Here is an 18955-nt window from a genome sequence, read left to right as displayed (position 1 = left end):
GTGTGGCGTGGGAAATTCTCAGCTGCCTCCCTGAGGCCGCGTCTGCTGCTGCCTCGCCAAGCACACACAGCCTGTGGGTCCGCAGGGGGCTGGCTGCTCCCCAGGGCGGCTGTCAGCCCGGCGCTGCTCTCGGGCTCGCCTCATGAAAGGATCTTCCCACGCACCGCTTTAAGCCCTTTCCAGCGGGGTCGCTCAGGCTCGTCCACGGGGGGCAGCTCGGAAACATCAGAAGGCCGTGTTTTTCTCATGAATTTTTCCAGCCAAATGTACAGAGGAATCCAGCCTGGGTCTCCTGAATACAGACTAGTTTCTTAAGCTGCAGTTTCCAAAGAGGCGGACATGAGGGAGTGGAGATGCAGGACAAGGTCTTTCTTTTTATTCCAGAGGACAATTACAAAGGCTTTTTAACAAAAAAAAAAAAAAAAAAAAAAAAAAAAAAAACCCTCAAAGAATTTTTTTCTTAAAAAAGAAGAAGAAACACAAAGTCATAACTTTTACTCCCAGCAAGTATCCTTTTTTTCTGAATCCCAGTGAAACCTGGTGCTGTTGACTTCAGTTTCCCTGCCTAGCAGTGTGCGCTGGGCAGAGTGACGTGGGTCCTCGGGCCCTTCTAAGGGGGCCCCTCAGGTCACTCGTGACCTGGCCTGACACGACTGCCTGGCCCCCAGGAGGCCACGCCAGGCCTCGGGGCCCCCGCCCTCTTTCTGGGTGGGTGACCCGACGAGCCGCCTTCAGTCCCAGCCCTGGAATGTGGGCACCCAGTGGCCTCCACGGCATCCGTTAGATGGGGAATCACCTCTCTCTGTACAGCATTCTCTCCCTCCCTCTCTCTCTCTCTCTCTCTCTCTCTCTCTCATGCTCTTAGGTTAGGCCAACACCACCCAGAAATATGATGTTCCTGGCACAGAGAAAAGTAAGAGTTCAGGTGTGTGTATTAATGGCTACCACCAAACGTTGGTTTGTTGCTTAATTTTTAGGCAGTGTATGCCATTATCAGCATGTCCTTCCTGTCCTTTTATATTGGTCCCTGTTAGGTCCAGCCCCTGCCTCACCTGTGAAGGCCCTGCTCCCCCGTCTCTCACCTGAGCTGGTCCTGTGCACCGCAGGCCAGGCAGGCCACGGTGGAGCCTCCACCCCCTGCACAGCTGGCCTTCGGTCCAGCTCAGCCTCGTTCCTGTCCCTGGACATCAGGGTCCGGTGTTCAGGGGTTAGAAATGGTGTCAGAAACCTTTGATACCGTCCACAATTACAGATGAGGATGAGGTAGTTAACTATTCAGAGGCTCACGTGTGTTAAATTTGCTTTATGAATGTGCATGCTTTCTCCCATTGTTTATGCCTGTCTGTAGCATCCCGTTCTGAGAACACAGTTGTTCCTGGGTAGCCATGGGGGATGGGTTCCAGGACCCCCACGGTTACAAAATTTCAAACGCCCAAGCCCCTGAAATGAAATGGCACAGCGTTTCTTGTGCGCGTCACCTGCCCACGACCTCCCATGTGCCGCAGGGTGTCTCTAGATCACTCACGGCGCCTTAACTCATTCAAGGCAGGTGGCACATAAACAGCCGTCACACTGCGTTGTGTGGGGAGCGATGAGGGGAAAACCATCCGTGCGTGCCCGCTGCGGGCACGGCCTCCCTGGGCGGGGCTGCCAGCGCACGTCGGCGAGAATGCCGCTTTTCTCTCCAAGTGCTTTTTGTTCTGCGGTTGGTTGAATCTGGATGCAGAACCCAGGGACACAGAGGGCCGACTGCGTGGTCTGTATTCTAGTTTGTGTTAAGAATTAATTAGGTCATCAGTTTGCTTAAGAAAAGCAAGAATTTTTAAAAAGTCAATACTCAAAGAATGTTTTAAAATAATATATCCATTAAATCTGGACTTAAGAAAGTATTACCACACATTTTAGCCTTGGCTGCTGTGGCTCAGTGGATTGAGTGCTGGCCTGCGAACCAAAGGGTCACCAGTTCGATTCCCAGTCAGGGCACATGCCTGGGTTGTGGGCCAGGCCCCCAGTATGGGGTGAGCGAGAGGTAACCACACATTGATGTTTCTCTCCCTCTCTTTCTCCTTCCCTTCTCCTCTCTCTGAAAATAAATCAATAAAATTTTTTTTAAAAAAGAAAATACTACCACACATTTTAAAATAAAAAGGCTAGTGAGCATTTATTCCTCTATGCCAAGACCTTTGAAAGGGCTCTTCAGCAACTCTCTTAATTCTCAGAACCACCTTATTGTTCACATCATCATATACATTTTGCAGATCAGGACACGAAGCTCAGACAGGCTGTGTAACTTGTCCAGGGTGACCCAGGTCGGGACGGGCTGCGAATGCCTCTGACCACAGCCCACCTTCTTGTGGCGTCACAGGACCCCAGCGAAGGTCAAGGCAGTGCCGCTCCGGTGGCCTTGCGCACAGGCATCGCCCGAAGCTCCTACTTGAGTAGGTCTCGGTGGGGCTTCCAGTCTGCATTTCTTCCCTTTAAAAAAAGTTAAATTTACTGGGGTGGCATTGGGTGATAAAACGGTATAGGTTCCAGGTGTACAGTTCAACAATACCTCATCAGTATATGACATGGGGTAGTAAAATGGTATAGGTTCCAGGTGTACAGTTGTGTAATACCTCGTCAGGACATTGTGTTGTGTGCTCACCGCCCTAAGTCGCATCTTCCATCACCACGTATCTGACCCCTTTACCCCTAACTACCGCCATCCCTTCCCTCCGGTAACCCCATACTGTTCTCTGTCTGTGAGTTTCTATGTGTGTTTTTTTGTTTTGTTTGTTCATTAGTTGCGTTCAGTTTTATATCCCACATATGAGTGAACTCACACAGTTCTTGACTTTTCCTCTCTGACTTGTTTCGCTCTCCAGCCGGCCCCGGGCAGCAGCCGGCCGGTCCGCGGGCCGAGCTGGAGGTGTGGCTCTGCCGGCCTCACCCACCACTGCCTTCTCTTCTCTCCCACGAGCGTCGCCCTGCCTTGGCCTTTTTTTCTTTTTTATTCCCTGGCTCCCATATACCTTTAAAAGCATTTCCTCACTGGAATGACCCACAGGCGTGAACCAATATATCGGTGATTCTCAACAGAATGTGCAGAATCCAGTCCATTCAGGAAACAGGTAATGAATGAGGAAGTCCTCTGTGCAGTGTTCAAACAGGAGGAAAGATTTCCTTTAACACTGTTGGGTCCGTTAGGGTTGTGTTTGTCTATGGAGGTTGCCCCTGAGCCGCAGTGCCAGCTCGGGCTGTCTGAACGCTCTGTGTGTACCTAGCAGGGCCTGGTCATTCGGACTCCACCGAACTTCTGATAGTCACATTATTTTTAAAGCAGAGGAAAGACAAAAGACAAAAGGAAGAAAGAAAGAAAAGCCCACGAGAGCCAATTGCAGCCATTGCTTCTTACTCTGTATGCTCCGTGAGGCGAGAGAAGCCGTGCGAGGCTCTCCGAGGACCCGCAGGGCGTGAGTGCTGCACGCCGTGACACTGAGCCCTGTGCGAGGATGGCCACGCCCCGCTGTCCACCTCGCAGAACTCGGAGCCACCTCCGGCCACGTGTATGGCTTTCCGGTCACTGTTTGTGCCTCACTGCAGTGGGATGTGAGCGTGCTGCTACTGATCAGCGCAACTCAGGAAGAGCAGCCACAAGCTGGTTACCAGCAATAACCACAAGTTCAGAGCTGAGGTCGGGATTGTGTGCACACCAAGATTTCTGCCTCCCTAGGAGTTGTGTTTTAATACAACCCGGTGATAATTCTTTGAAAGAATCATGCTTTTTATACTACTGTAATGCCATGGACACATCGTGCATTCATTTATTTGTGGTTATATCTTGTTCCTTGCCGGATGCCCCAGTGGTTTCGTGGCCACTGAGACGCGTGCCACACCTGGCACCAGGTGCGGTGAGAAGAGTGTGCACTCAGGCGGGCGGTCCGTGCACGGAGGCCGGGGTCCCATGTGGAATCCGTGTGTCTGCGTCTCTCACTGTCAGCTCACTCGCACCGACTTGCTTGCCTCCCCCACCTTCGCCTCCCTCCTTGCCGTCCCTTTCTTCTTTATCCAGGCCCTGCATGTTGCAGATGGCTCAAAGCCGTGTTAGTAATTTGTACAAGAGTCACTTTCAGAGTCTTTCTGTTCCATTGTGTTAATAGCTCTTGGAAGGCAGAGACCATGCAGGTTTTCATCTGTGCCATCGAGCACAAAGTTTGCTGATGCTGGTACCAGGAGTGATGCTGCTGGTGTTGCTGTTTAAGTGCTTCCTCTGTGCCCCTTACTGCGCCAGGGCTTTGTCTGCCTTTTCTTGGTTTTGCCGACTCCTCCAGGAAACACACTTTTAGGGCCTTTGTCTACTCCAGTGTGAAATGAAAGTGATGACGCTCATGAATTTCGTCAAGAGCTGTTAGGAAAGGATGGGGCCAGGATTCACAGGTTCATCAGATCCCCCCCCAAAAATGCTCTTACCATTGCACGATACCATCAGTACACATAGTAGATATGCAGGAAATATTTGTAGGATTCTACTCTTTTTGCAACCCAATTTTACCATTTCTGATACATACTAAGTAGGACACACACATAAAACCAATAAATGACTTTGTAATTTGGGAAATGCTTATTCCAGTTATCCACAGCAGTTTGTGATTTCTTTCATTTGTAAATACAAATAATAACTCCTGTTTTTTCATTTATGTTGCCATACGATTGTATCGATAGCTGCATGTACCTAGCGCAGCGGTCTTCAGCCTGGGCGCTGCAGCACAGGGTTGAAAACACACGCGCTACCTGACTGCTCACTCACTCGGGGCACCGGCCTCTCCTCCCTCAGCTGCCAAATAAAACAATGGCAACAGCCAGTACAACAGTAGCTGCCTGGCGTGAATGAATCGAAATGATACCTATTTTTTGGTCAGATCAGCAAAAAATATATTTTTTGGTGTACCGTAGAGTTTTAGTGATTAGTTTATGTGTGCCCCGAGATGAAAAGGGTTGAAAATCACTGACTTAGCGTTATCGTAGAATTTTGTTCTTCTCAGGGTTCAGAGTTTCTTGTGGTCGGTCTTCCTAGGGCATGGGATTCGGCACGTGGTCTGGGTGGTTTATCACTGGGAGCCTCGTAGCCTCTGGCTACAACAAAACCCCTATAATTTGGTGTTTTGCCGTGGGTCTCCAGGGCCCCGTGGGCATGGGGCTTCCAATGAGCAACCTCTTAAAAGTCCTTGGTAATAAATCATGGACATCATCACCAGTAAGTGGTTTTCCTGAGGTGGTCCACTTGGGATTACAAGAGAAGGGATTCCAATACTGGACAGGAATTTGCACAAAATATCCTCTTCTCTGAATCCTTTTAGACTACACGGTCCTTCAAAACCCAAGTGTTCATAGTTTATTTTTTGGCTGATGTGAAATTTGGTGCTCTAACCCCATATTGAGGTTCCGTCTTGGAGAAAAGTGGGAGTGGGAACACGGACTTTGAGGTTTGAACCGTTGCGGGTGTTTGCGGGCACATTACAGCACCCCTGTGAGGCCTCGTTCCTCACCTGTGGAGTGGAACTGACGTGTCCAGCGAAGTGACCGTGGTCAACAGTACTGGACTGTGTATTGGAAGATTATGAAGTGAGTGGGTCTCAACAGTTCTCCGGAAAAAACTGTTGTAACTACATCAGGTGACGGACGGTAGCCATACTTACTGTGGTGATCGTTTTACAGTGTGTGTGTATCAAATCATTATGTCATGCTCCATAAACTAGTACAGTGTTATATGCCAATTACAGCTCAACAAAAGTGGGAAAAAGATAAAATGGAATTTATAATATCTGCTTTGCCAACTTAGTGTCAATGGTAATAATTTATATAAAATTATTGGAATGATACCTGACGCTATTATTATCATTACTTAAAATAAGGACACTGTTTATTAAACGTCATATAACAGAAAGAACAGCTAAGGACCTAGCATTTAATGATTATTGTTACCAGCTTTATATAACTCGATTTAATATGACACTGTTTAAAGGTTGCATTCAGTTTACATAGTTTTTAAGTAGCTAATATGGTTTGCTGTAAGACATTTAAGACGTAAACTTTTGCTCTCCAGAAGAAAAGTCACCCCACGGTTAGGAGTGTGCGCCAGTCACCCCGTGTGAGAGCACTGGGAGGAGAGGGCGCCCCGGGCAGCTCGGTCTGACCCTTGGTTTTGCCCTGCAGGGAGGAGCTGGTCTCCCCAGAGGACCTGCTGGCCTGGCTGCGCCCCTTCTGCGCTGACGACGCGCAGCCCGTGCGGCCCCGCGTCCACGTGCTGCAGATGCTGGGACAGTCGTTCCACCTGACGGAGGAGGACGGCAAGCTCCTCATGTTCTTTCGGACGGAAGCCATTCTCAAAGCCACTTGGCCCCAGAGGCAGGTAAGGGAGCCCCTGACTGGTACCGAACGTTTTCCCTGTTGGTGGCAGAGAGAGGTCGTTTCCGGTTAAACTGCCTCCGAGCGGACAGTCAGCGTGCTCACGCGGACATCGGGATGTGCCTCCTTCTAGCTGTGCAGTAGGGAGACGTGCAACCGCGGGGCTTGTTCCCATGTTTCCACGTGTTTAGAGATGCACGTGCAGAGTAGATGACCCCTCTCCTCGCACGGGTGTGTCGTTTTTCTCTGCGTAAGACCTAGTCAGGAGGGTCCATGGCACTGGCTAACCGCGGTGGCTCACCCTGGGTGCAGCGTGCAGTGTGGCTAACCCGCGTCTTCCGTGCTCTGCCCGGGCACTCGGCCTCTCCTCTCTGGGACCTGGGACCACACTTCTCTCCGTGCCATCCACCCGTCAAGGCTCACTCAGGCCGTCTTTTCTCTGGAACCTTCCCTAACCGTCTCACATAGAATTGAACTTTGCATTCCACACATTTGAGCTTAAATTATTTGTTATTACTGTTATCATTATTAAAAGCTTTGTTCCCTTCCTATCGGGACAACTCTGCGGCCCTGGGTGCTTCTCATCGCCCTTCCAAGCCCCGGAAGCTGTCGCGCTGGAGCCCGGAGCCCAGAGCCCGAAGGCCGTGCATGGAGTCCGTGGGAACGCTGACTTCCCAGTCCCGGGGCTGGGGCAGCTCCTGCAGTCGGGCTTCACTGTGAAACGGATGGATCGTGGAGACGGAGACCGAAGAGCCAGTAGCCCCAGGCCTGAGTGCTAGCAGCCGGTGTAGACCATGCGCCAAGGACAGTGAGAATCTAGGTTGTCCCAGGTCGGCCCATCTGCAGGGGGGTTTCCTGGATGCTGACTCCAGCTTGAGTTACCATCTGACTTTAAAGTGTCGCTTCATAGTTTATATTTATGTCTTTATTATTATACTCAAAGAACAGTTGATTTAACAAGTGAGTGACATATCCTTGAGCCTCATCTCAGAGCATCTTCATACTCGTTATATAGTCTCCCTTCCCTCGGTGAGATACACGGGTAAGTACTGTTAGCTGTCCTTCAAAAAAGACGGACTTATCCAAGGTTCTGTAATTGTGCCAGACGGCTGAAACAGACTGTGTTAAACATCGCTCGTATTTGAACAGTACTCTCTATGAGGCACCCTGAATACCAACAGTCCATTGTGTTGCCTCAGATGACATCAGGAGACCAGGAGCAGCCGTTCTAAAGAGCAGACGGTGAACACAGATGCTCTAGTCTGGGGGTGCATTGCAGGACCTTGGCATAGTAGGTGTAGGAGGCTTGTTTTCAGCACATGGGAAGGTTTGTGGCGCACCCGGGGGGGAGCTCTAGCTGCTGTCCTGCAGACCTTGTCACGTGGGGCTTCGGGCCTGGCTGCTCCTAAAGCAGGTGGATGTTCCCGCGGTTGGGTGCTTTCCTGGCCGCGCCTCCACTGTCTAGCTCCCCAGCCTTCTCAGCCTCGTCTCCTCGGCGGCCTTTCCTTGGGTCTGGGGCCCCACTGCGTGTTATGTCAGATCTGCGCAGCCGAAGTGTTTGTGGAGGAACGTGGGGACGGGAAGGGGGAACCCCTCTGTCGTCTCCCTCACGCCGGAGCACTGGAACAAGTGCTGTGACATTTGGGCCCAGACGCCTCGGAAGTCACATTTCTTCTTGCAACGTGTTTCTGTTTCCAGTTACTGTGAGAACAAGGTGCAACTCCTGTATGACTTTAGTGATTTCTGAGGTTCTGATTTCTTCTAGCTCACCTTTCTCCACACCCACCACGGGAGGCGGCTTGGCGTAGAGCCCCTGCCTCGGGGCACTGGCCTCGGCTGCCCCAGAGCACCCGGCCTGCTCTCCGCTCTCGTCTGCAGGGTCCGCGTGCGGCCTGCGGCCTGTCACTGTGTCCTCGGTGGTGGTGGTGGTGGTGGTGCACACACTTTCCCAGCCCCCAGGGAAACGTCCCTCCCGACGTCCCTGCTCCGGCGACGTCATCTCCCGTCCCCTCACTCTTCCTCTCCCCATGTGAGGGCAGTTCCCTGTTCTTGGCAGCTAACCATCTGAGTTTTATAAAGGATTTGGTAGTGGACATAAAACTACCATAGCAGCCTTAATTATGCTATTCATCTGTAGTCTTCTCAAAAAATAAATCAACGAGTGTCTCCTCCTCTTCCTCTTTTACAATCAAGACTTCTGTGTCAGTCTGCCATGTCTGATTGAGCTCTGTGTGGAAGGGCAAGCGAGTTTGGTTGGGGGAACTCTTGTCTTACAATCATACGTAACTGCCTGCTACGTCGGAATGAATGCACAAAAATGTGCCTTTGGAATGGGAACAGCGACAACTTCTGGGATGTCCCAGGACTACGCCTGTGGTTGAAAATTGTGTTTGTCTCCATTATTATTATTATTGTTATTATTTTACACTGTGTTACCTTTCACAGAGCAAAGTCAGGGCACTAGCAGAGGAATTGCACACGTGCGCCCCCACCCTCCCTCCACTGTTGTTTTGCAATCTTGGGGGAGATTCTTAGCCGTGGGCCTTGGCTCCTGGGTGCAGAGAGAGGAGCCTTGAACCGGAGGAGCTAGAGGGCGATTTGCTCACCTCGCCTGTCACTCCTTCCGCACATGGAAGTGTCGTCATCCGCACACTCCGAATGCTGGCACGTCCCCCAAATGCTGGTTACTCGGGCTCTCATCTTTCTCCTGTCTCCCCGTTTCCTTCCCCGTTCTCAGAGGTAGCATTAAGTATGGAGATGGATTCTTAGAGGGAAGATAAGAAGAGATAATGATATTGCAATGTTCAATTACCAGGAAATAAGGAACCGCTCCCCTTACTGTGGCTGGTAATCCTCTCAGGTGGACTTTGCATGCATCAAAGAGGGACTTGATATTTAATTACCCTCGAGGTGCCCACAGCGGCGGCCCCACCGACCAGTGTGTTGCCGGGGAACCAGCCGGCTCCTGCAGGACGGAACGCTGCTGCATCCGTGGAGCCTGGAGCCTCCCGGGTTCTCGGGGAGACAGCCGTTTCTGGTTTGGTCATGATGAGTTAACGGAATTAAAAATTCAGAGGCCCTCGTTTTTCAGCAGCTCGAGTGGCCTTCGTCTCTGTTCCAGAAACGCGCCCCGGCTGGGCAGGCAGGGCAGGCAGGGCAGGCAGGGCAGGCGAGGGAGACGGGCGGAGGAGACCCGAGAGTGGGGGGTGGGGGCGGGTGTATCGTGTTAATAATCCCCTGGGTCCAATTTATCGGGGTTTTTCTGGTTTTGTAATTTTCTAGTTAACTGGTGCATGAAAAATGTGGGTCAAAATACTGATGTTTTCTTTAAAAATTCCATACCCCATCACCTCAGTGTATTTTCCTGTGTTTTTATGTTAAAAAAAGAAGGAAAGAAAAAAACCTGTGGCTTGGAGTCTTGCCTTTTAAAATTTCAGCGGGGAGGAAGGTGGGCTTGGAGGGGGAGGGGCGGGGAGCGAATGCAGACAACTGAGATTGAACAACAATAAAGTAATTTAAATTAAAAAAAGAAATTCAGTGTCTGAATTCATAGTTGAAAGGGATGACCAGAAAGATATTGTTAAAGACAACTTCTAACTTCATGACAAGTTCAAGTATTTTGCCTACTTCGAGACTTGCAGAGACCTATTTACCCTTCCGGTCAGAGGCCAGTTTGGCTTCATTTGCAAAAAAGAAGAAAAGAAGTACTTCTTTGTCAGACAGAGCTCAAAGAACAGTAGGAAAAGTTCAGCGTGCAAAGCTGTATTTAGCTTCTTACAGATAGCTTATGCTACATTAAATGTCTTCAAGACCCACTGCCATAAATTATTTGCTTAGTCCCCTAAAAGACAATGTCTGATGTCAGAGACACGTGCGTGCACACCTGTGATGTGTTTGCAGCAGGCATGAAGCGCCCTTCCTAGAAATAGGGGGGACTTTCAGAGGTGCCCCCCGTTCCCTCGTCACCTTCTGTAGAAAAGGAGGCGGATGCCCAGAACGAAGTGGTTCCCTCCTCAGGCTTTAGCTTAAGTGTCACCATTTCTAAAGTGACCATGTCCTAAATTAGTGACCCAGGCACCGTCTGTTTGATGACCCTTTTAATTCTCTTCTAACCCCTGTCTGCTGACTTCTTCCCACCCATCCTTGTATCCGTCTGAGTGTTAGATGGCGTCTGTCTTCTCCCGTTAGAATGTAAGTTCCATGCGAGCAGGGGTCTTAAAGACACTCATTATTAAGTATGGGCTGAACAAATGAATATTAAACCTTGAACACTTGTCCGGGATCCCTTTTCAAGCGGCGGGTCAGGGCTCCTGCCGTCCAGGCTGCTGTCCTCCCCGTGCACGAGGTGGGCCTGGGCACTGCCGCTCCCCCGGTAGGGGCACGTGGGACGCTTCACTTCGCTGCGAGTAAGGGACAGCTTTCCTTCGCGCGTGGCCTGGTGCTTTGGGGTGGAAACTGTGCCTCGTTAATTTGCCGTCATCGACCGACAGTGATTTCTGACCGGCTCGTTGCCTTTTCGTGGTACAAGTCGCTGCAGGTTTGTCCAGGGAGGGGGAGCAAGAGGCCCGAGATGTGGGGGCAGAGCGCAAGGGGCCCTCCTTCCTCAGGTGATTAAAGCAGAGAGAGAGCAGCAGTATTTACGGGGCCCTTCAGATGCTTGCAGACCCGGAGAGTCTCTCTCTCTCTCTCTCTCTCTGAATCACGGTTCTTCGCCTGAAAGGTTTGCCCCCTTGTCACCACGTCACTGGGAGGAGAGGGGACTGCGGGGCGGGGTGCATGCCAGGTGCACGTTCTGCGTTTAATCCTGGGAGCAGCCTCGCCGAGCGGCTGCCGCGTCTGCCTTTCGGATGAGGTCCTAGGGCCCGTCGAAGGTCACCCAGCGTGTGGGCGATAGAACTGGAGTCCAGACCCAGTTCTGCCCGACCCCAGAGCCTGCGTCTCCGGCCCTGTGTGTGTCTGTGTGTTACATGGTGCTACATTGTTGTGTTATATTACTCTCGCAGTACCCTGATGCGGTGGGTGTCGTTACCTTACCATCACGTAGGAGGGCACCCAGGCTCACGGAGCGGTGAAGGGGCGGGGCCAACCTTCAGATCTGGGTGCGATCGACACCCCGCAGTGACAAGTCTCCAGCTCCGTGAATTACGCTGCTAACACCTCATCAACTCAACTGAAAGGCAAAGTCTGGCCTGAAAAATCGGGCCTCCATAGCCACTCTTTAAAGTAAACACGTGCATTTATAGGGGCTCATGTGGCATGATTGGTTATCTGTCCTAGAGGAAAATTCTGTAAGGTAAAATCTTTCCAATTCTTATTTTAACGCAAAGTGTTTTTCCCTACTGTATGTCTCATTTTATTTTATTTTATTTTTTAAAAGATTTTATTTATTTTTAGAGAGGGAAGGGAGGGAGAGAGAGAGAGAGAGAGAAACATCAATGTGTGGTTGCTGGGGGCCGTGGCCTGCAACCTAGGCATGTGCCCTGACTGGGAATTGAACCTGGGACACTTTGGTTCGCAGCCCACACTCAATCCACTGCGCTACACCAGCCAGGGCTTGTATACCTCATTTTAAACATAATTCGTAAAACACTGTCTTCACCCACGTGGAAGTGCGTGTCACGCGTTGAAGCACAACAGCGTGCGGGTGGCTCGTGCCCTGGTTTCTTCGTTCCTCCCCGGCCAGCCGCTCTGGGTGGACCGCGCCCCTCGTCACACTGTGTCTACATCCTGCACCTGCATCCCAGGCAGAGCAGGAGCCGGCGCGAACGAAATTCTCGCAGTGCCTGCGTCCACTGCTCACGTCTCTGCCACGGGGATGGAAAAACCGGTCAGAAAACAGCCACCCACTCTCAACATGTACACGCCAGCTCTGTTTGCACCACTTCATACTTTCTGTTTAATAAGCCCCATGAATACCCAGAAACGGACATGATGGTAATTTGTTCTGTTCCTCCCCTCTTTTCCAATAATAGTAGTAATGAATGACTATAATTAGTGCTGTTTGTTGAGCACTTGGGTGTGCCAGGCGCTGGTCTGACGCTGCTCAGATCGGTGGGGGTGGGGCCACGTGTAACTGGCTGCGACGAGTCCAGAGCCAGCCCGGCGGCTCGGGACGGTTCGGTTCCCTGGAGACTGGACCGCCTCACCGCCGGAGGTTCTGGCTAGAGCCGGCGGACTCGTCGGTGGGCCGCACTGGGTCCCTGCAACCTGGTAACGGCAGCGTTTAGCAGGCAGGAGTCCAGTACCCTAAAAACCACCCCCGTCACCTCTGTGTGTTTCAGTACATCTATTGGAGGAGGGAATTTTGGGGGGGGGGTTTACTCTGAACCCCCGCTTACAGAGACAGCCCAGCCTTCCTTGATTGTGTTCATGAGAGGAAGCGCCGTTCCTCTGCAGGTTTGAATCGGGTGTCATCACACGGGCCCTCAGGTCACACGTCACCCTGGTCGGGGACGTGTTGTTCTCTCCGGCTGCTCTCAAGGTTCCGTCTTTGTCTTTGGCTCACTAGAGTCTGGCTATGCTGCCTCGGCGTGGATTTCTCTGGGCTCACTCTTCGGGGTTCGCTCAGCTTCTCAAATCCGTCGGTTTATATTTTCCACCAAATCTGGGAAGTGTTTAAGTGTCCTTTGTTGAAACACTCTTTCGGCTCTACCCTCTTTCTCCCTTCCTTCTGGAACGCTGATGGGAAACAGCCTAACCGGGGCTCTCGGCCGCTTCTGGGTCCCGAGGCAGCGAGTGCTGGTCCTGAGCGCCTTCCTGCTGTCGGGTGAGGGCGCACGCCGGGTACCCCACTTCCATGCGGTGTTTCCCGTCCCGGCGTCCCGGGCCAGTCTGCTTTCTCTCCGCCGCCATGGAGAGCGCACCTCTGCTTGTCTCTTTTACTATTTCCATAGTTTATAGCTGTGCTTCCGGAGAGGGGCCGGGAACATGGGTTAAAACTATTTCAGGGAGGCCAGCAGTTCTGTGCCTGTGTTTAACTTATCCCATCTTTCCTTATAAAAATTCCCTTCGAGGTTTGGTTATCAGAATATATCTTTAAAACATACGGCATGATGGGAAAATAAGCTTATATTACCCTGTAAAATTTAGATAAATTTAAATATTTTAATATGTGGACACAAATCTTCTCTCATATGAGGTAAAACATTTGCAGCTGCAGTGGTGGAGAATTTAAAACTGCTTTCTTAAGAGCTGAGTCACAATTTAAAACCCTTTACGATATGAGGTAACCTTCAGGCATGCATTCACAAAAGGGGTGATAAGTTACTATAATTTTGACATTTGTATTTTAAAAATGGGGATTGCTACTCTGAAAATTCACTAATAATTGAAATGATTAGTGAGTGTTGAGAAGCAAATGTTTCCTGACAAAGATGTACTCTTAAAAAGTCTGTATATACGTTAGAAATGTGTTATACAAAGAAATTTATTGCAAAACACTATTTTAAGTGGAAACTCTTACTTTCACACTAATATGAAAACAAACATATGAAGGTTTAATTTATAGTTTTTCTTTTTTCTCCTCCTATATGACAGTTAATGTACATAAAATTTACAGGCTGTTACACTTTCTGAAAAGAAAGAAATCTGAATGGTATTGAAAGCATGATTCACTTTTTCCTGAGCTCCTCCCGTCCGTGGCCTGAAGCACATAACCCGTCACACTCTGCCTGTCACGTAACGGAGAAACTTACTCCTAGTCATGCTGCAGCTAACTGCAGAGACCAGAATGCTGGCGCTGCTGGGGACATTAGCAACATGCCATTCGGTCGTTTTTAAGTCTCTTTTACACACAGAATGTTTCCTGCAAATGAGCTCTATGAAAACTCACATTATAGCGGAGAAAGAAAAGAGCAGCCATCTCCCAACCCTTATCCCAGCTCTGCACAGCCCCAGGCACTGCCGGCCCTCTGGGGACTCGAGGTGTCTGGGGGCTCGTCCCTCCATGGAGGACAGGAGACTGGGGGAGCAGGGGAGGGGTTTCCCGAGACCCCGCCGCCGAGCAAGGCCTCCGTGGTCGGGACGCAGTGTCGGTGAGCGTGCTGCCTCTGGGTCTTTCTCGGGACTTCCTTCTCGGCGGCTTCTTCTTTGGAAGCCTCGTGTCTGTCTGTAACTAAAAAAGAACAGCCGACAAATCATGGCAACTCTGAATGCTTGACATCATTCTGTGTTTAAACTGTTTTATATCTTCACTCACTCTCATTTGTCTATCGTAAAATAAGGAACTCGTGAGTTCTTTATGTGAAGCAGTAGGGATAAACCAGTGAAGGCATGGAAGTCCCTGTTTCTAAGGAGCTTCCACTCTAGTGGGAAAAGAAAGGTGATAGGTAAAGACCTAACGTGGCACAGCCTGTAAGTGCTGAGAAGAACGGCGCAAGGTGAGGGAGACGGACAGGGGTGTGGGGTGCTGCTGTAGGTAGGACACTCACACAGTGTGCGGCGTGTTCTCCGATGAGGTGGCAGCAGGGAGACTCTGAGGATGTGGGGAGCGAGCCCCCCAGCTTTCTGGGGAGAGAATGCACGGGGCAGAGGAAACAGGTTCGAGTCCCCCAGGTAGCTGCATGTGCATGATGAATGCAGAGCACCTGAGGGGCTGGAGGGGGTTGAAGGGGGTGAAGCCTGCTAACAACAGATGGATGGACGGCTTGAGTTGGAGATTTTTTAGGAAACATTTCTTTATACAAGTAAGAAACTATCTCAAAACTCCCATTTAGGCCACCAATTTAAATAAGTCAAAGCTGACGTGGCTTACTGAGTTCTCTGATTCAGAACTTCCTGATCTGCCCTGGCTGGTGTAGCTCAGTGGATTGAGCGCGGGCCTGTGTTATCAAACAGTCGCTGGTTCAATTCCCAGTCAGGGCACATGCCTGGGTTGCAGGCCAGGTCCCCGTTGTGGGGTACGTGAGAGACAACCACACATTGATGTTTCTCTCTCCTTTCCTTCCCTTCCCTCTAAAAATAAAAACGAATAAAATGTTTTTTAAAAAACTTCCTGATCTGGTTATACGCTGTCTCTGCCACTTGCTCAGAATTATCTTTTGCCTCTGCCACCTGTTAGCCATGGGGCTGGGACACATGAGCCTGTTTTCCCACCTGCACAGTGAGGCAGTATGCGTGCCGTTCCCCCCACACAGCTCTTGGGAGGGTCGGCCCGCTTACTGGAGTATACCGTCTCAGAAGCGATGACGTGCACTGAGTCACTGCTCCACGGAAGAGGGACACGGGCCTCAGGGCCGGTGTGCGGGGCCTGCCCGGCCTCGGCGTGAGCAGGGGCTCCGTCGCGGCCGCCGGCCGTTCCACGGCAGTCACCCACGGTGTGCGAACGCAGAACAGGTGGTGCACCTTTCCCAGGCGGCTCCCTGGGATCGGGGCCCGGATAACCATTAAAGTCGATGTTTTGGAGACACGCATTAATGCAGACAGTTGAGCAGATACACAGGCCACCGTTCATTCTCCCCTCCAGGTGCCCTCTGAGTCTCACCCAGGACGGGCGGTCTGTGCCGCCAGAGGCTGGGGAACCGCAGGGGCAGCCTTCAGCCTGCTCTGGGGTTGAACACTGCCCGTTCGTGTAAAAGAGCCAACTGTTGCGCCCACAGAGGTGCCGGGGATGTGATTTGGTTTAGGACTGCCCCAACGTGAGGAAATGTCATCTGGGTCTTCAGTGAGAGGAAAAAATGAGCATTCCCTTTTTTTAAAGATTTTTAAAAATTTATTTACTTTTAGAGAAAGGGGATGGGAGAGAGAAAGGGGGGAGAGAAACATCGATCAGTTGCCTCTTGCACGCCCCCAACTGGGGGGGACAAGGCTTGCAACCCAGGCATGTGCCTTGACTGGGAGTTGAACCGGTAGCCTTTCGGGTTGCAAGCCAACACTCACTGAGCCACAGCAGCCAGGGCAAAATGAGCATTCTTTATTCGACTGTGACTTGTTTTGCGTTAGAAATAGAGTTGAAAATAAAGGGCAGTTTATTTTCGTTGTAGAAAAATATCATATGACAAATGCACTTTAGTAAAATCTTCAACTTCTCATTAGAGAAATTTTCTAGCCAACATGAATAGTTAGTAGTAAAAATGCTAAAATGAAAAGTAGAAATGCATTTAGAATAACTTAAAGAAAAAATCAGCTGAATTTCAGTATGTTGAACTCATCATTTCCCATAAAGTGATTCAGTATTTCAGCATAACATATACTGAATGCCAGTAACTGAGTTCTGTGGAAATATTTTTGTTTGAATTTTTTTTTGGTAAGGAACATTAAGCCCCATACTGTGATTTGTTCTAAACCATTTTTAACTTCAAGCTTTGAGATGGGAAAGGCGGAGAGCGTTTGAAGGTTTTTGGGGGGCGGAAAGGGATGTTGTTGAACTTCCCTCAGTGCCCGGTAACGCTTGCCAGAAGAGTGCTAGAAATAACCACATTTGACCTCTTCCACGAGCCACCTCCTCAGCCCTTGCCGCCAGGTTCACGCGTGCATTTGAACTTGCAGGTGGCCGCGACTGACGTGGAGAAGGAAGAGAACCGCTACTCGCTCTTCGCCGAGCTGCTGGAGTCCAGCCACCGGGAGGCTGAGTTTCAGCACTTGGTTCTGCTCCTGCAAGCGTGGCCGCCTATGAGTCGTGAATACGTGTAAGTGGCCGCGTAGAATTAGCCTTCTTCGGTTTGTCAGGGTTTAGCAATTCAGTCCCTTCAGATGAGCCGGTGAAAGAAATAGATAAAAGTTGTCTTGCCCCTCAACCCCAGTTTTTTATTCAGAAATGTCAGCCAGTGATGGATAATAACATCTGATTTATGATGTCAACAAAGAAATTTTGTTCCACTTTTTTTGTTAAAGCAGAAAATCGTTTAAGTCTCTTTGGACATGGCTTACCACGCTAACTTGAGAATTCCTATGGAACAAATTGAAAACCCCCCTGTATTGAGCCCACGCAGTGTTAGGTGCAACGTAAATATGTTGTCCGTTCACACGGCAGCCCTGCACAGGAAGGCGACGTTATCTCACTTTGCGGGTGAGGACGCTGAAGCTCAGAAGTCGCACGGCTTCAGGCATCCCCCGGCTCCTAGGCGGGGAGGCGGTGTCCCAGCCAACCACTGGCTGCCCTCGCCGCCCTGGGGGCTCCTCCCCGAGTGAGGCTGAGCTGGCCGCAACCATTCCCCGCCGCCTGGAGCGGCCGTCCATTTCTCGTGCCCTCAGCGAAGGACCCCTGCAAAGACAGGTCAGGTTCCCTCTGAGCACCTGTGCTACCTGTTGTGAACGGCTGCTCCTTGTTGGCAAAAAGCGGGAGCACGTGGGCCCCTATTCCGAATGCCTGCTGGCCCCAGGGCACACCTGTGCCTCCCATGCTCACAGGTGCGCACACTCCCCACGCTGGTGCCCAGCTGCACCCCACAAAGGTGAGGAAGGAGCTTTCCTGCAAAGTCCTCCATGCAGTTTTGGACTGCTAGAATGACTGAAAACTCTGCCTTAACCCCAGGACGAGACTGTTAGGGATTCCTGAAGAGCGCTCTTTTTGTTTTGCGTTTCTCAATTCTGGTTGACACACAGTATCATTCTGTATTAGCTCCCAGTGGTTAGACAGCCATACGCTTTAGAGACTGGTCCTCCCACTACTTCCAGCACCCACCGGGCCCCATGTGCAGTTATTAAAACACTGTGGGCTATCGTCCCTGTACTGTAAGTTACACCGCTGGGGGAAGCAGCCTGTCTTAGGTCTCTGTCATTTGCGGAGGAGACGGCACGCCGACACGTCCCCTGTGAGAACAGGGTCCCGGCTTCCCTGTCTGAGACTCGGCAGCACGGGGTCGCGCATCCCAGAACCTCCGGTTTCCCTCGAGACAGTGTATTGGACAGCTGCCTCTGCAGAGCCGCCTGCAGACCCAGGGGGCTTGTTAGGACCAGAGACCTGGGCTCGACTTGCCGCGCCCACACCTCTGTCCTGGGGCCTGGGAACCGGTCCTGAACAAGCCCAGGAGTGGACGGTGTGAACTGGACGTGGGACTCCCACCCGGTTGGATCGGTAGCTGTGCTCTCCCTTCTTAGGAAATGTGAGAGTGGAATGTAGATTGCTTTCCATCCTCAGAGTGGACCTCTCAGAAAGGAGAAATTTTAAATCCACAGCGGGACACCTCTGGTGGATTGGTGAACTGCAGTTTTACAGTGTCTTGCACCTTTACAACAGGGAGCATTTCAAATCTCTCGCTTACCCAGGAGAAGCGAAATTAGCTTCACTGAAAACCTTTATTGCATGTAAACCATCGAATGTGTTTGTAGACAAAAAGATCTGATTTTTTAAAGGTGTGTTTTTTGTAGTCCCATGTGAAAGGACATTTGTAAATTGCTGACCCATGTCTTACAGCCCTCTGTGGAGAAGGCCTTAGAGCCAGGACACAGCTGGACCCACCCACTCGCCCTCTCGCAGCCACGCCCCCTCTGCTTAAGACACGCCCCGAGGTTAGGTCACAGAAAGGCCTTTGTCTCTGCTCCTTCTGTGGTTCAGGTTGCGGTCTTACACGGGAAGACACGGGGTACTTTAAAAACAGGTTCTCAGAAGTACTTTGGAGTGTGCACTTTT

General features: G+C 50.8%; 1 protein-coding gene across 1 annotated transcript in view; it reads left to right on the top strand.

The window, feature by feature from the left end:
* NBAS (NBAS subunit of NRZ tethering complex) overlaps positions 1-18955 on the top strand; it is a 239213-nt gene that overhangs the window by 202332 nt on the left and 17926 nt on the right. The window contains exons 48-49 of the mRNA XM_028515331.2: positions 6196-6391; positions 16873-17012. Of these exons, the coding sequence (XP_028371132.1) occupies positions 6196-6391; positions 16873-17012 (336 nt within the window). The remainder of the gene's footprint in view (positions 1-6195; positions 6392-16872; positions 17013-18955) is intronic.

This window comes from Phyllostomus discolor, chromosome 6 (genome assembly GCF_004126475.2).
Source record: "Phyllostomus discolor isolate MPI-MPIP mPhyDis1 chromosome 6, mPhyDis1.pri.v3, whole genome shotgun sequence".
NCBI lineage: Eukaryota > Metazoa > Chordata > Mammalia > Chiroptera > Phyllostomidae > Phyllostomus > Phyllostomus discolor.
The sequence above is the reverse complement of the archived record's forward strand: the minus strand, read 5'-3'. Positions and strand labels throughout refer to the sequence as shown.